General features: G+C 37.7%; 1 protein-coding gene across 5 annotated transcripts in view; it reads right to left on the minus strand.

Annotated features, from left to right (window-relative positions):
- ncam1b (neural cell adhesion molecule 1b) overlaps positions 1 to 13,766 on the minus strand; it is a 79,158-nt gene that overhangs the window by 26,318 nt on the left and 39,074 nt on the right. For 3 of the 5 annotated variants that reach the window (XM_084950548.1, XM_084950551.1, XM_084950550.1), the window contains 6 exons: positions 13,412 to 13,555; positions 12,244 to 12,381; positions 11,765 to 11,882; positions 8,838 to 8,998; positions 4,689 to 4,831; positions 3,426 to 3,449 (listed from right to left, as the gene is read on the minus strand). In XM_084950548.1, the coding sequence (XP_084806674.1) occupies positions 3,426 to 3,449; positions 4,689 to 4,831; positions 8,838 to 8,998; positions 11,765 to 11,882; positions 12,244 to 12,381; positions 13,412 to 13,555 (728 nt within the window). The remainder of the gene's footprint in view (positions 1 to 3,425; positions 3,450 to 4,688; positions 4,832 to 8,837; positions 8,999 to 11,764; positions 11,883 to 12,243; positions 12,382 to 13,411; positions 13,556 to 13,766) is intronic. The other 2 variants (XM_084950549.1, XM_084950547.1) reach the window with 1 other exon arrangement.

A 13,766-nucleotide genomic window follows, 5' to 3' on the forward strand; every position in this document is an offset into this window, starting at 1 on the left:
TAGTTTCCTTCCTTGTCATTAAATGCTGAGCCTCAGAACCTTTGCAGTGCATCACAGAAAACGGACAAGCATTTTAGTTAGTGTAGACATTCTTGCATCACATCACTACTGAGCCAGCCAGCATGCTGTAAATGAGTAGCCTTTTGTGTTTGGAGAAAACAGTGCTCTCTTTGCATTAGCATGCAACACTTGAAGTACGCTCTGCCTGCACTGCTGCCACAAAACATTAAAAAACAAAGCATCTCATTGTTTTGGTTTTTAATTTAACACCATTTTTTTTTAGCTTTTAATGTTGTAAACCTCTATTTGAGACTACAAATTTTAGACAGAGAAGGTCTTTTAATACAGATTTATCTCCTTACAAAACAGAGACACACTTCAAACACTATAAAATGCTGATACCCAATCAACTACAAACTTGAATGTGCTTTTAGGTTTTATAATTACTCATATTTCCCTGCAACTTCCTTCTGTGTAGTCCAGGATATTTTCCATTAAATTCTGCTTGAAAGTCTGCATGGAGCACAACATTTAATATGTATTCAAATAAGCAAAATATTCATTATGTAGATAATGTACAAAGCATGGATAAATAGTCCATTTACATTTTCAGTTATTAAACCGACACACTTATCTACAGCGACTTGAGCGAATGCATTCAAAGGGCTGAAGGAAACAAATACCAAATGTAAAATTGATGAAAGTTTTCAAATAAATATATAAACACTTAACTTTAATAGCTGTATAAACAAAAACAAAACCATCCCCTGATAAGCTCCAATTTGAATTTGAAGCACAACTAAGCGGGAATACACCCACAAGACTTTTTGAACATACTCCTTTTATTCTGTCTTTTTCATGTACAATACTATAGTTCTCTATTGTGCGATACAGTAATCTTCCTCAATCCTCACATTGTGTTCCCCCCTTACTCGCGCGCGGTTAACGAACAATGCTTTTGTGTGCCAACACTTTAGACTTTGAGTAGGGAGTTGTTCAGAATGAATTAGTCTCTCTTTACGTTAACCTTTAAAACCCAAGACCACAGTAGACTGGGAACAAATTCAAACAAAGCCAGACAAAGATTGTGAGAACACAATGAATAGCTGATCTAGCTCAAAATGCTTCAGCCTTCACATAGACCACCTTGGTTTCGTAAGGCATGCAGGTCATGTAATACACACATCCTTTTAATAAGATCCATGTTATCACAGTGATCCAGATGTGGCAGTTAGCAGGCAAAAATGCCACACGAATAAACATGGACATGGTTTTTTATGTTTTCAGAAATGTCGGCTTTGCAAAGATTCTCTAACAATCTGATACCTCAGGGTAAGACACTGTTTTGGAAGGTGGCATTCAACATAAACACAAGCCTCATCTGTTTAATCTGCATCTTTAATAACCCTGTAAGACATGCTTTTTAAGGGTTTTCAGTTTACTCAAACTTTAAAGAAAACAATAAACATGTAGAAATGTCTTCCCATAATTGGTTTCTGAGGCTGTTTTTATTTCTTCAAAATAAGTATCTTTTTTTTTATTACAATCAATCTGAGCATTGAACTATGAACAGTTATAGCTCCACTCAGATGAAAAGTAGTAAACTGAAGCACTATCTAAAGCTGATTACTTAATTGTTTAGCTGTGTTGTGTATTGTCATTGTCATACTGTGAAGCAAAGGTGATCAGAAGCCTTTATTTGTATAAACTAAACTGCATTTGTTTTGCATAAAAATCTGATATGAGTAATGATTTTAAAAAAAGAAAGAAAAAAGAAATGAAAGCAGCAGATAAACTAGGGAGCCGAGGAGCTGAAAACACATTAGAATAAACTGCTAATTAATTCTGTCCTTTCATCACCACCACAAATCTACATCTGTACCGGTTTTCTGACAAATACAAGAATCTCACATTATTAACAGAAAAATGCTTCCCTTTATGTCCTTTTTCAATTCACCGTGTTCACCCCAAATGAATGTCGTGTCATTTGTCACACTAAATCCTAGATGAAATGCAGCTGTTGTGATGATTACAGATAGCGTGGCGGATGGACATCGGATGAACAAATAAAACAAGACAATTAAACAATTAGCAGCCGTTTCCCATTCATTGAAAGCCCACCATAGAAATGATTTCCCCTGCTCAGAATCACAACTACGAGGGAAAATCTAACCAGTATGCATCTACGTGATTTGGTAAGGCTGCTAATCATTTCTTTGAAGACGGCTGTGAACAGACACCACATATAAAAGCATACCATAGGCGGCACCCCAAAACACGCTGCCACCATTGCGCAGCTGGCCATCACGACATGTGTCATGTCAACAACAACACAGTGCAAAATTTGTGGGTAATGCCTATTATAGCCCATTGTTTCCTATGTGTGTTGTTTATTTATTCTGCCCTGCACCTGTAGAGTCAATCTACACTGCTACAGTATAGCATGACTGTGGTCAAACTGTGGGATGTAAGCCTCAAGACCACAATACAAGCTGTCCTGTCATTGACAAAAGTGGAAGCCGATGTAAAGCGGGGTGAAAATTTATTCTACAAAACAAAATTTTGCTCAACACTGGGTAATAGGACAGAAGTAAGAATCGTTACTAGATGGTGCATTCATGCACGCCAATCTGTGTAGGTACAAAAAAAGGGGGTGGGGGACCGTCATGATCTGCGTCATATGGTGGCAGTGTGTTTAGCACTTGTGAGTGAGGCTCCACTCAAAATATATTTTTAAATATCAAACAATCTGGTGGTTTGACAGGTGGCTGTGAAATCTTCTACTTTCACAGTGAACAGCTGCTGCAGTCTGCTCAGTTGCAAGGGACTCCAAAAGTGACCCGTTTTTACTGTTGAAAACATGCCCATTAAATCTCTTCCTGCAGTTCTATGATTATTATGTTTCAGTCATGTTTTACCTTTGCTGCAGGGTGCAAATGTTTGATACCCAAAAGATAGACTTTAGGTGGAGCACTTTTACCCTCAAACTTTGAAGTGACACTGACATAAGTGTTAGACAATCTACAATCTGATGGAGATGACAGACAGACTGAACCGGGCTTGAATCCAAGCGACCTCATGCTGTGATTGAAAGTGTGAAATGATCAGGAAAAAGCGACACAGAAATGGCATTTCCCTTTTATTATCTTATTAACCAAATTTTCAACTGATCTCGTGAGATAAGCTCTGCGCACTTGCTATCCCGAGAACAGTTGAGGTTTCCAGGCAATATTTGGAAAGCATGCGGCAGTCAAATCAATTTCATGAACTCTGATGAGATCATTCCTTGGGGTTTTTCAAGAGGCAGCTGGGAAATTTTCAATAAAAAGGGATGATTTGATTTCAGTGGGAGTTTTTGTCATATCTGGAGGCAAATTTTACAACACTACTCCACTACATTTCTGTGCCACGCGGATTTTTCCTACCTGATAGATCCTGTTTAGATGTGCCTGTAGGAAAAAAATGTAGCGCATGTAATGGACTGGCTCAAGAATTTCTCTATGAGCTAGAAGCATTAGGCTCAAGCATTTTCCTCCTCGTTACCTCCCAACTGTAGCAACACACCAAGGCCTTGGAGACTCAGGCCAGGTGGGACATAGGTGTATGAGAATACAAATCAAGTATTCACTGCTTTTGATGGTTTGCACATGGAGTAATGCAGAAGACCCAAGAGAACAAACTGGAGTATCAGGATGTAATGGAGGGTAAGAAGCTGGCTCTTGACCAGTGCAGAGCCAAAACAAATTTAAAAGATGGCAGCAGAGTATAGACAAATAACAATTTCATATAAATCAAAAAACTTTTCAATCACTGGCATGAGAAGAATAATGGAAATAGTGATTGAAAATGCTAAACAAACACTTGAACGTTCAAGTGCTCGTTCAAGCAAATACAACAGAAAGCGGGCAAAGTTTAATTATCGTCTTAATTAACATGCCTTTTCGGGGAATGTTATAATTAGGTTTCTGTTGCTGATTTTCGTGACATTTGAGAAATCTCAAGTCAAATCTGAATCTACTCCATATTACTGACTGACTATAATTGAGCTAATTACAGGAGATCCACTGGGCCATCTCAAAGGAACTGCTAATTTAGGGTAAATAATTAGCAGTGCATAAACCTTGTTGGGGGCATTCTGCAATGAAACTGCAAGCTGAGTCCCCCACCTGCAAGTAATCAATATACCACTTCAGTTTAGGTTAAAGATATTCAATTCCTCTCCTCGAGACACCGGTGTCCTGCAGGTTTGTGTTGCTCCCTTGTGGGTACGACCTAAGTGTGTCCCAATTTCACCTCACCCACAATAAGGTATAGTAAAAAACCAATGTACTTTTTCCATTTTGTACACAGAGGAACCGATGCATTAAAAGATAAAGATAAAATTGCAAACTGTAAAGGAAATAGGTGTCTTCGGGCATTATCGTTTTTCTTATTAGTTTTATTCATCGCTAATTTTTTGTTATGTCATTTTCTCTTAATAACATAGAAAAAACTTAAAAACATAGGGGTTAGAATATATTTATAGTATGCAACTGGGACACAGACTATATCAGACTACTTTGCACCAGGTGCAGTTCATTAACTCCAGAAGGAAGGCACACACAGGCACTCAAGGACCAGGATTGAGTGCCTAGGATACATAAGTATCTTGCTACTACTGTTCACTCGCCTCCCTGTTATCATTTTACCTGCTCTCCTTCTGTGAAGACATGACCTCCGTAGCTCCAGGTAATGGTGGGAGTTGGGTCCCCCGACGCCTCGCAAGTCAGGGTTACCTGTTCTTCCATCTCGGTAGCAGTCTGGTTTATGATGTATGTGATGTTAGGTTTGACTGTAAAACAAAAACCCAACGTCATCACACCTGCTCCATATAACAAGGAAGCCAGGTGTTACAGCCGCACGAGTATTGTAAGCACAAGAGAAACTCTAGATTTGAAATGAGTTCAAAGAGGGGATGAGGATCAGTAGTTGACAGGTAAGGGGGATTTTTATGGCAGTAAACCTGTATTTAAGCTTTCCCAGTCCCAGCAGCAGTTACGCTGTGATAACCATGCGTGCTTCCAAACGTAATTTGTGTAATAACTTATTTAGCCTATCTCAAAGGAGCCGGCTTTCATTTTTGTTTACATTGGAGACAACTGTCAAGTTACACTGCACTCGAGTTAACCTGAAAGCGCAGCGGGGTGCTGCAACGGTGACATGAGCCGAGCAAACGGAAGTGCTGTTTACGAATCAGTTGAGCATTACTTTGTGCTCCCACCTTTTCTATTCCGCTCCAAAAAGGATGAATGCATGGATTATGCAATATGCTGAAAAGCGCAGCCCCAGACAGGATCGTAAATATAATTTGTAACCTGCCGCCTAAGAAAACAACTGCGACTTGGTTTTAACTGCTATGATCTCAACTGATAATTATTAAATGAACAAAGAAGCAGCATTTAAGAACTTGTACTTACAGCCACGACTGTCAAAAGGCAGTCAGCACGATTCAGATCATAGCTTTTTAAATAGACTGCATGAGCTATTTAAAGCCTGATCCATTCCAATACTTTATCATAAAAACATTAGGTACATAGGTTTTACATTCAGAAATGTTAAGGAGCTATTTGCTATTTGCTAGGCTAATATCATTCTATGTATTCCAATTTCCAAAGGCTCATAAAACTGATTTTCTAAGATTCTTAGTTTAAGGTTTTATGTCACATAAAAGCATACCCTAAAGTTAGATTGGTTTTGGTAATTTAGTAAAGGTACACTTCAGTTTTAGATTAAACAGCTGATATAAAAAGGAGCCCAAGAAGGGTGTTGTTTTCGGGTGAATTTGATGGAGAACATGGGTGAAAGGACAGGCTTGGGGCTCTGGTGGAATCAGTGCATAAGTAGCCATGACCAGTATCTGCCTGAAGACTAATGTTGAGAGTAGTTAGTAAATTGGATTGGGTAGCTTGCCCTCTATTGCTTGTATTTCACCCTTGCACCTGTTCTGGCACACGTATTAGTGTTCATCTGTGGATTTACAGCTTTACAAATAACATGTCTAGCATTTTAAAAGGACGGCTGATGCCAGGTGGATGAAAGAGAGACAGAGGCCAGCTTTTATAGGCTGTAAGACCCAGATTAGTTGTATTAGCTGATGACCCAGGCCCCAACCTCCCAAGGCTAGCGCAGTGGTTGAATAGTTAAAATAATTAATTTATATGCAATTGCTTTTTCCTGACCTAGATGGAAAATGTCACAAGGTTGAGAAATGATACGATAGAGAATTTAAGATGAAACTCTAAGAAATAAACCAAAAAATGTCAGGTCAAAGTCAGCCTCATTGTCAAAAACCATATGTACAGATCATACACAGGAATTTGAAACTTCCTCTTAATGTTACACTAAAACAACATAAAAGATAAAAAGATGTATTGTTGCATCAAGAAATGTTGTATAACCTGCTTTCAGCCCGTATTTTCTTCCCTTATTGAAGAGATGGGCCACTTTTAATTTTTACCTTTATTATCATTGCTGCATACTTTAAATAAAATTGACGAATGAGAATCCTAAGAGCTGGGAATACAGCAGTTCCCAAAAGGAGGTTGTAAATTTACCTGTGCACATGTTTTTTAAAGAACTGAAAGAAATCTTTATACATGTTAGCAAGAAATGAATGAGATGGAAATCACAGTGTGATGATCTGTGCCATTTGTCAAGCAGGTTGTTTTTTGTGAACACTCAGTGTTTCAACATGATCTCATTTCTTTTCACTAAGGATGGTCTACTGTATCTTCAGCTAAGCACTGAAGCATCTGTCCTTAGTATATACTGTAGAGAACATGACTAGTCCTGCTTCTGGCTAACACAATACTTCCAGGGATCTACTCCAGAAGCCAGGTTTGGAAAAAACTGAGCCTGTTAACCAAGAGATGAGGGAAACGCTGGGTTTTCTGTTCTAGGAAAAAAAAGAAAATCGACTGTGACCCAGTAACGGACACCATGAATCTAACCTGCTCACTGACAAGTTTTCTTCCACAAACTTTGACATTCCCTCTGATTTCTCCCTCCCACTACGTCTGAACCAGCTGACTGACACTTAATCTCATTTCCTCATTCTAAAAGTCACTTTTAAAGAGCATACCACAACAGACTGCAGGTCTGCAGTCTGTTCTTAGTATTTAGAGCATTTATCTTTTTACAAATATTTAAATCCCAGTTCATCAGTTCATTATTTTCTGTGTGTAAAATGACCAGATTTATAATCAGTGATTTATTATCAGCTTAGAATAAAATCTATGGTTACAGCTTTCAAACTCTGTGACTCTGTGGACGTTAAGGCAGCTGTCAGGTTGTCAGTCAATTCCCCTGCACTAAAACATTTACTGTATGTTACTGGAGCAATCATGCTTTAAATAAACCGTATTTGTATAAAGCTTTAGACACATAATATACTGATCATTCATCAATCATTTGTCATAGTGTAATCTATCTCACTGATGAAAAGATGTCTGTCATAGAGATGATGTGAATATTTGAGTGAAAATGAGCCTGAAATGACTTTAACACTGAACTAAATGCAGTTTAAAGGAACATTTTAAAGGCTACTGACATACTGATTGTATTCTGATTACAGTTCACGCTGAAATATGTTGACATGTCGAAATGCAGTCATTAAATTCTGTCAAGAAATATACTGAAGGGTACAAAGTCTGAACATAACTGACAAATTTATCACTAAAAGCACACTTAGTGTGTCTAACTAATATCCGATCCGCAAGTAAACAAATTCTTATCTGTTTGATTCATATGTTTGTCGTCAATTTCTGCCACCTGCTTTTGTCCCCGTCAGGTTACGGCTGAATAATTAGATTTACTAGATAATTAATTTCTGATGTAAATACTGGGTTGGATTCCAGCTTCATCTAATAAAAATTCAAGTTATTTAAGTTCAAGCTAATTAAAATGACTTTTTTTTTGTCCCCCACCTGTTTTTTTGTTTTTGTTTTTTTAAGATGAATGGCACGGTCTACATTCAAACACATTCATAATTCTTGGTCCAGTGGATTAAAATGGAGGCTCTGCTCTTTGTTTACCCATTGTAAATGGTAAATCTTAGTATTGAAGCATCACTGACGATGGCTTTCTAAAATATACTCATAACTGATCCAGACACATTACTAAATACAATGTTTTGATGGATCATCCAGGTGAGGAAGACTGTTTACCTGGACGTTCTCCCACTGAAAACGTTACGTCCAGATGAACAAATCAACTTTTTGGGGTTACTACATACAACTTCCTCCAAGAAAGATCCTGTGCCATCACAGAAAACGCAGGATTGTAGCTTTTGCTAAACGGAAGTAAAGAAACCGGAGCTTTGTGGAAATATTTCACAAAATAATGTCTTAAATGATGGCAACATACAACAGTCATTTACTAACTCTAAAGAATCGAGCTATTGCCACTTCTCTTGATTTGAAAAATAAACTCCCTCGGCTAGTTCACTGATAAGGTACCAAAAGACTGGCACTGATACTATAATTGGGCTTTAAATTACGGTCACTTTGAAGTGACAAGAAAACCTAGTGGGCAAAAACAAAGGGGGAAAAAGGGAGTTTAGAGATTTCAGCTGAGCTCATCCCACTTGGCTTGCTCTCTAAATCCTTAGGCTCCATCCCAACATGAAACAATCACAACCCACACCGACACACCGTATTTTGAATGCCTAAGAAAACAGACACAAAACCGTACTATTGTTCTTCTCCCACCTACATACACATATACCTCATTCCCACACACTTGGAGCATTTTATAATTCCACTTTCGTTCATGTAACGATACAAAACAATCTGTCTTACCAAACACTTTCAGACTGAGTTCCTTTTCAGTTTCTCCAGCCTTGTTCTTGGCAATGCAGGTGTACTCTCCTTCATCTAGTTTGGTAACATCCATTATCGTCATTTCTGAGCCATCTTCATTAAAGCTGTACTTCTCTCCCGCCTCAAGGTTCACTTCGTTCCTGCAGAAAAGGCGAGTGTTAAACCCTGTATCCATTTATCCACACAAATTTAAGCACTCTTCTTCAGCTGCAACATTTTCAGAGATTTACTTTTACCAGGATTTCAAATTTCATCATCCTTCCATCTAAAAAAAATCTAGTTATGTACATCTATAGACAGACCAATAGTAGTTTCATGATCACCAAATTACAAAGTGAAATTACAATGTTAAAAAAGCATAATATTTTTTGGCACTCCTTTTGACATTTGTTGTTTACATTCAATTCTACAAAAACATCTCATTTATTTTTATTCTGACCTAGTAGAGTATAAATTATTAAAAAAAGGCCAACTTTTGGCTCTTGAACTGTCTGCTCTTTGTGACCCTGGATCTTAGTTTTGTGCCGAGTTAACAGATGAACAGGAACAGTTTAACAAAGCAGAAGCCTATCAATGGCTCTGAATGGAGCCATTGATAGGCACAGAATAATGTGGCTATTGTTGTCATGCTAGTCTTCATGTTTCACTGTTTACATGCTCCTTTGATATCCTGTGATTAAGTATCCTACTGCAATGAATAAATCAGTTAGTAGAGTATCCCAAATAACCTAGAGTGCCCTGCATGCACATAATAGTTACTTTGACCTGTAGGCTGGACTGAGGTAGTGCATAGAGCCAGTAGCATTCCTGTCACATTACTGTATAGATATTTTCATGGAGACTGGGTTTGACTATTCAGATAACTGCATGCTAAAGTCTTTATATAGACAAGTACTGGATGGGAAACTCAATCCAATAAAGCATTATCATATAGCTTTTCTCTGAAAGCAAGGCACCCAGCAGCCTATATTTAGTGGGCTATTCGAACTACAGGTTAGTGATAGGGGAAGGGTTGAAAAGTGTGCAGTTGCCACTTCTAACGCATTATACAAATTATACTGGAAATTAGTCATTTTTGTTAAAAAAGATCAATGGAAAAAAATGTCAAAAAGAAAAAAATATGTTCACTTATTTTCAAGATGATACAAGCTGATATTTGGTCAGTACACATACAAACTATGCAGCTCATTATTTTTGATTAGCCCTGCCTCATTAGTCTGTTGCTGCCAGCTTTTATCTCTCCTGACGCCACGTGTAAGTCATTTGTGGTGTTTACAACAATTGCCTTTACAGAGCCGACACCCACGATTTTAACGAAATGGTTCTATGAATTGAAATGTTGGTCTGGCAGTTGGTTATTCCCGCATTCACTGCAGTTCAGACAGAAATATGTATTTGATTGCTGTTAAAAATGTACTTTTGTTCAGAATGAAATGCGTCAATAATTATTAAAAGAAATACCATAGAAATTTTTTTTACATGCACATATGTAACCCCCCAGAATTAACCGTAATAACTTGCTACATGTAAAACTGATGACACTTCCATAATTATCAACTTTGCTTTTTGTTTAATGTTTATTAGCTGATGTTAGCACAGCATCCAAGGGTGCCGATGTGGACATTTGTCAGCATTTAGCTCAAAAATCTGATGTAGCTGCTTATGCTATTAGGTAAGTTCGGCAGTTATATAAAATTAAACTTGATTAACTGATTTGTTTAAACTTTAACAGGGTTTAAATTAACTAACTAACTAACTTAAGAAAATAAGTGATCTTTACAAGTCATCCTACTCTTGCCTGCCACTTTGTTAGGTACATCTGTTCAACTGTTCATTAGTACAACTATCCAAATAGTCAATCACTTGGCTCCAGCGCACTACATTTAAGCATACAGACTTCAACTAGATGAGCTGCTGCAGCTTAAACTGAACTCAGAATGGTGAAGAAAGGTGATTTAAGTGACTCCAAATGTGGCACGGTTGTTGGTATTAACCAGGCTGGTGTGACTATTTCAGAAACTGCTGATCTGGGATTTTCCCCCACAACCAACTCTAAGGTTTACAAACAATGCTCCGAAAAAAGAAAATATCCAGTGAGTGGGAGTTCGTTGGGTGAAAGTGCCTTGTTGACGCCAGAGAAGAATGGTCGGACTGCTTCAAGCTGACAGAAAAGTAAGAGTAATCCAATTAAAAAGACACAGGCAATAAATGCAGCAAGTGATGAACCACAGCAGCAGAAGGCCGCACCGGGTGTCACTCCAGCCAGCTAAGAACAGGAAACAGAATAGAAGATTGCCAAAATGTCAATTGGTCTGATGAGCCTTATTTATTGCTTCAGCATTAAGATGGTAGAGTCACAAATTGATGTAAACAACACAACACATGAATCCTTCCTGAAATGTTTAGGCTGATGGTGATGATCTAATAGATGTGGGTAATATTTACTTGGCTGCTTAGTACCAGATGAGTATTGTTTAAAAACCTCAAACTACCTGAATAGCTGACAATGTCCATCCCTTTATGACCACAGTGTACCCAACCTCTAATGTCTGCTTCCTACAGAATAGCACCATGTCACAAAGCTCTGATCATCTCAAACTGTTGTTGTTGGGGTTTTTTTTGAAAATGACAATGAGTTCACTGTGCCAAAATGTCCTCTAGAATTTAATTCAACAGAACACCTTCAGGATGTGATGGAATGAGAGATTCACATCATAAATGTACAGCTGACCCCATCATGTCAGTATGGACCAAAACTGAGCTCTGAAGGCAAAAAGTGATCTACGAGTATAAATCACATCAATGTACAAAGATGCAAATGCCAAAAAACAACAATAATAATAACAAAAAGGTATTTACTGTACTTAGAGCATATGCAACCGAAGATATTTTATTATTAGGTTTACCTTGTCCAGGTCACCATGGGTTCAGGATAACCATCAACAGCACAAGTCAGGATGGCCGGCTGCAAAACGTCTGCTGTAGCATTTACCTCTGACTGCCATATCCTGATTGTCGGGAGCACTAAGGTACAAAGGGAAAAATAAAATAGGCAGACACATATGCAGAATATAGTATAGCTCTAGATATAAAGACAGCAAGTGAGAGGAAAACCAGAAACAGAAGCAGCGACAAATTCAAAATACTTATTTTAGACACACTCATTTGCTAGGCTCAGAAGTTACAGGAAACAGACTTCATTAGCATGAAACATCTTTGATACACGGTTGCTCTGGGCAACTGTTTCCACATTGATGTTGAGCCTGGTCGCCTCTAAGGATCTACAGCTTATTTAAGCATCACGGGACACCTGCCACACACAAAATATTCAGACAAGAACAAAAAGGAAGAGGAAAAAGCGTGAGGGGACGAGAGGGTCGCTAACCATTCACAACGACCTTGATGACACGCAGATCAATCTCGCCGCGCGCCATCAGGCGACCCTCGCAGGTATACAAGCCCTCATCCGTCTTCTTTATGCCACGGATTTGAAGGTGATTGTTGTTCAGTACTTTAAACCGAACTGGAAGGAAGCAAAAGATAATATATCTTCAGGTATGCATATTTGGCAAGTTAATAACAGCAGTAAATGCTACATGATAAACAGCTGTTAGCAAAGAAGTGAGTAAGGCATCAAAAAAGAAAACTCCTATCTGAATCAACTAAGCTATAAAGACTTTGTTTAACTTAAACATTTTAACACTAACATCTTAGTCACTGAAATGTTTGGTGACAAAAACTGGAATGTCATTTTATTGCTTATTTGATATTACCTTAACTATCAAATTTGAGGCCATAAATCCAACAATCATTTTACGAGCTCCAGAAAAACAGAAGAGAATCTAAGCAAAGCCCACATGAACTCCTTCAGTCTGGGATAAAATGTGAACCGAATAAATGTAGTCACATAATAATCAAAAATACTATTGCAACCCACACATAAGCGCATGTTATTATTTTGAGCAATAACACTGCCGTACACATTATTATACTGCTCAGTGTCAAGGGTGAATAACAGAGAGTCAATTGTATTTTCAAATTCAAAATCAAATTAATTTTTCCCTTTCAAAGCACAGGGTGAATCCCGGAGAAGAATGGCAACAAAAGCAGTGGATGAGTCATTTTATGACTCAAACACCAGGATCTGTATATGCATATATATATATATTATTAAATATTTCATTGGCTGTGTGTTTTGTTTATGTAGTGCATTTTTACTACAGTTTCCATTTTGCCTTATAATCTGTTTTTGTTTTATTTTGGCTGTTAACATAAGTGCAACACTACAATATCACTGAGTTACATCTTGATAATGTTGCGGACATCTCACATTTTGATTCACCAAACTGCAGCCATCAACATAATCTCGTGGCTAACAAACAAAATAAACAATAAAAAAGCAAGCTATAACATCCTGAGAAGTAATGGTCAGTATGGCTGAAATCATCTTATTCCCTCCTCATTAATTCTGAAATTTGTTCACCTAGTTGTTCTGTGTTATAATCAACTGAAAACAAACTGAAATATAAATTCTGCATTGCTCATAAACTTACCATCTTTTTCCATCTGTATTTTTGCTCCTTTATATTTCCAGAGGACAGTGGGTGGAGGTGAACTAACAACATCACAAACAATGTTGGCATTGTCTCCTTCAGTAAACTCTTGGGGTGAGGGTGCGTTTTGAAAGGTGATTTTTTCTGGAATATAAAAAAAAAAAAAAAACAAGCACATTTTTCACTCAGTGACATAACGAGGTTCATTAAAGCTCTTTCACTCTCTATGATTGCCCTGCTATGGCACTATGTTTTAGTGAAACACTATCTTTAAAAGTAGTGCTGTCTATGTTAATAAATCACAACTGAAAATGATCAGACTGAAGGAATGCTTAACATTTTTTACCAAAAATCT

The sequence above is a fragment of the Perissodus microlepis genome, chromosome 14 (assembly GCF_051167445.1).
Source record: "Perissodus microlepis isolate ML-2025 ecotype Zambia chromosome 14, ASM5116744v1, whole genome shotgun sequence".
Lineage (NCBI taxonomy): Eukaryota > Metazoa > Chordata > Actinopteri > Cichliformes > Cichlidae > Perissodus > Perissodus microlepis.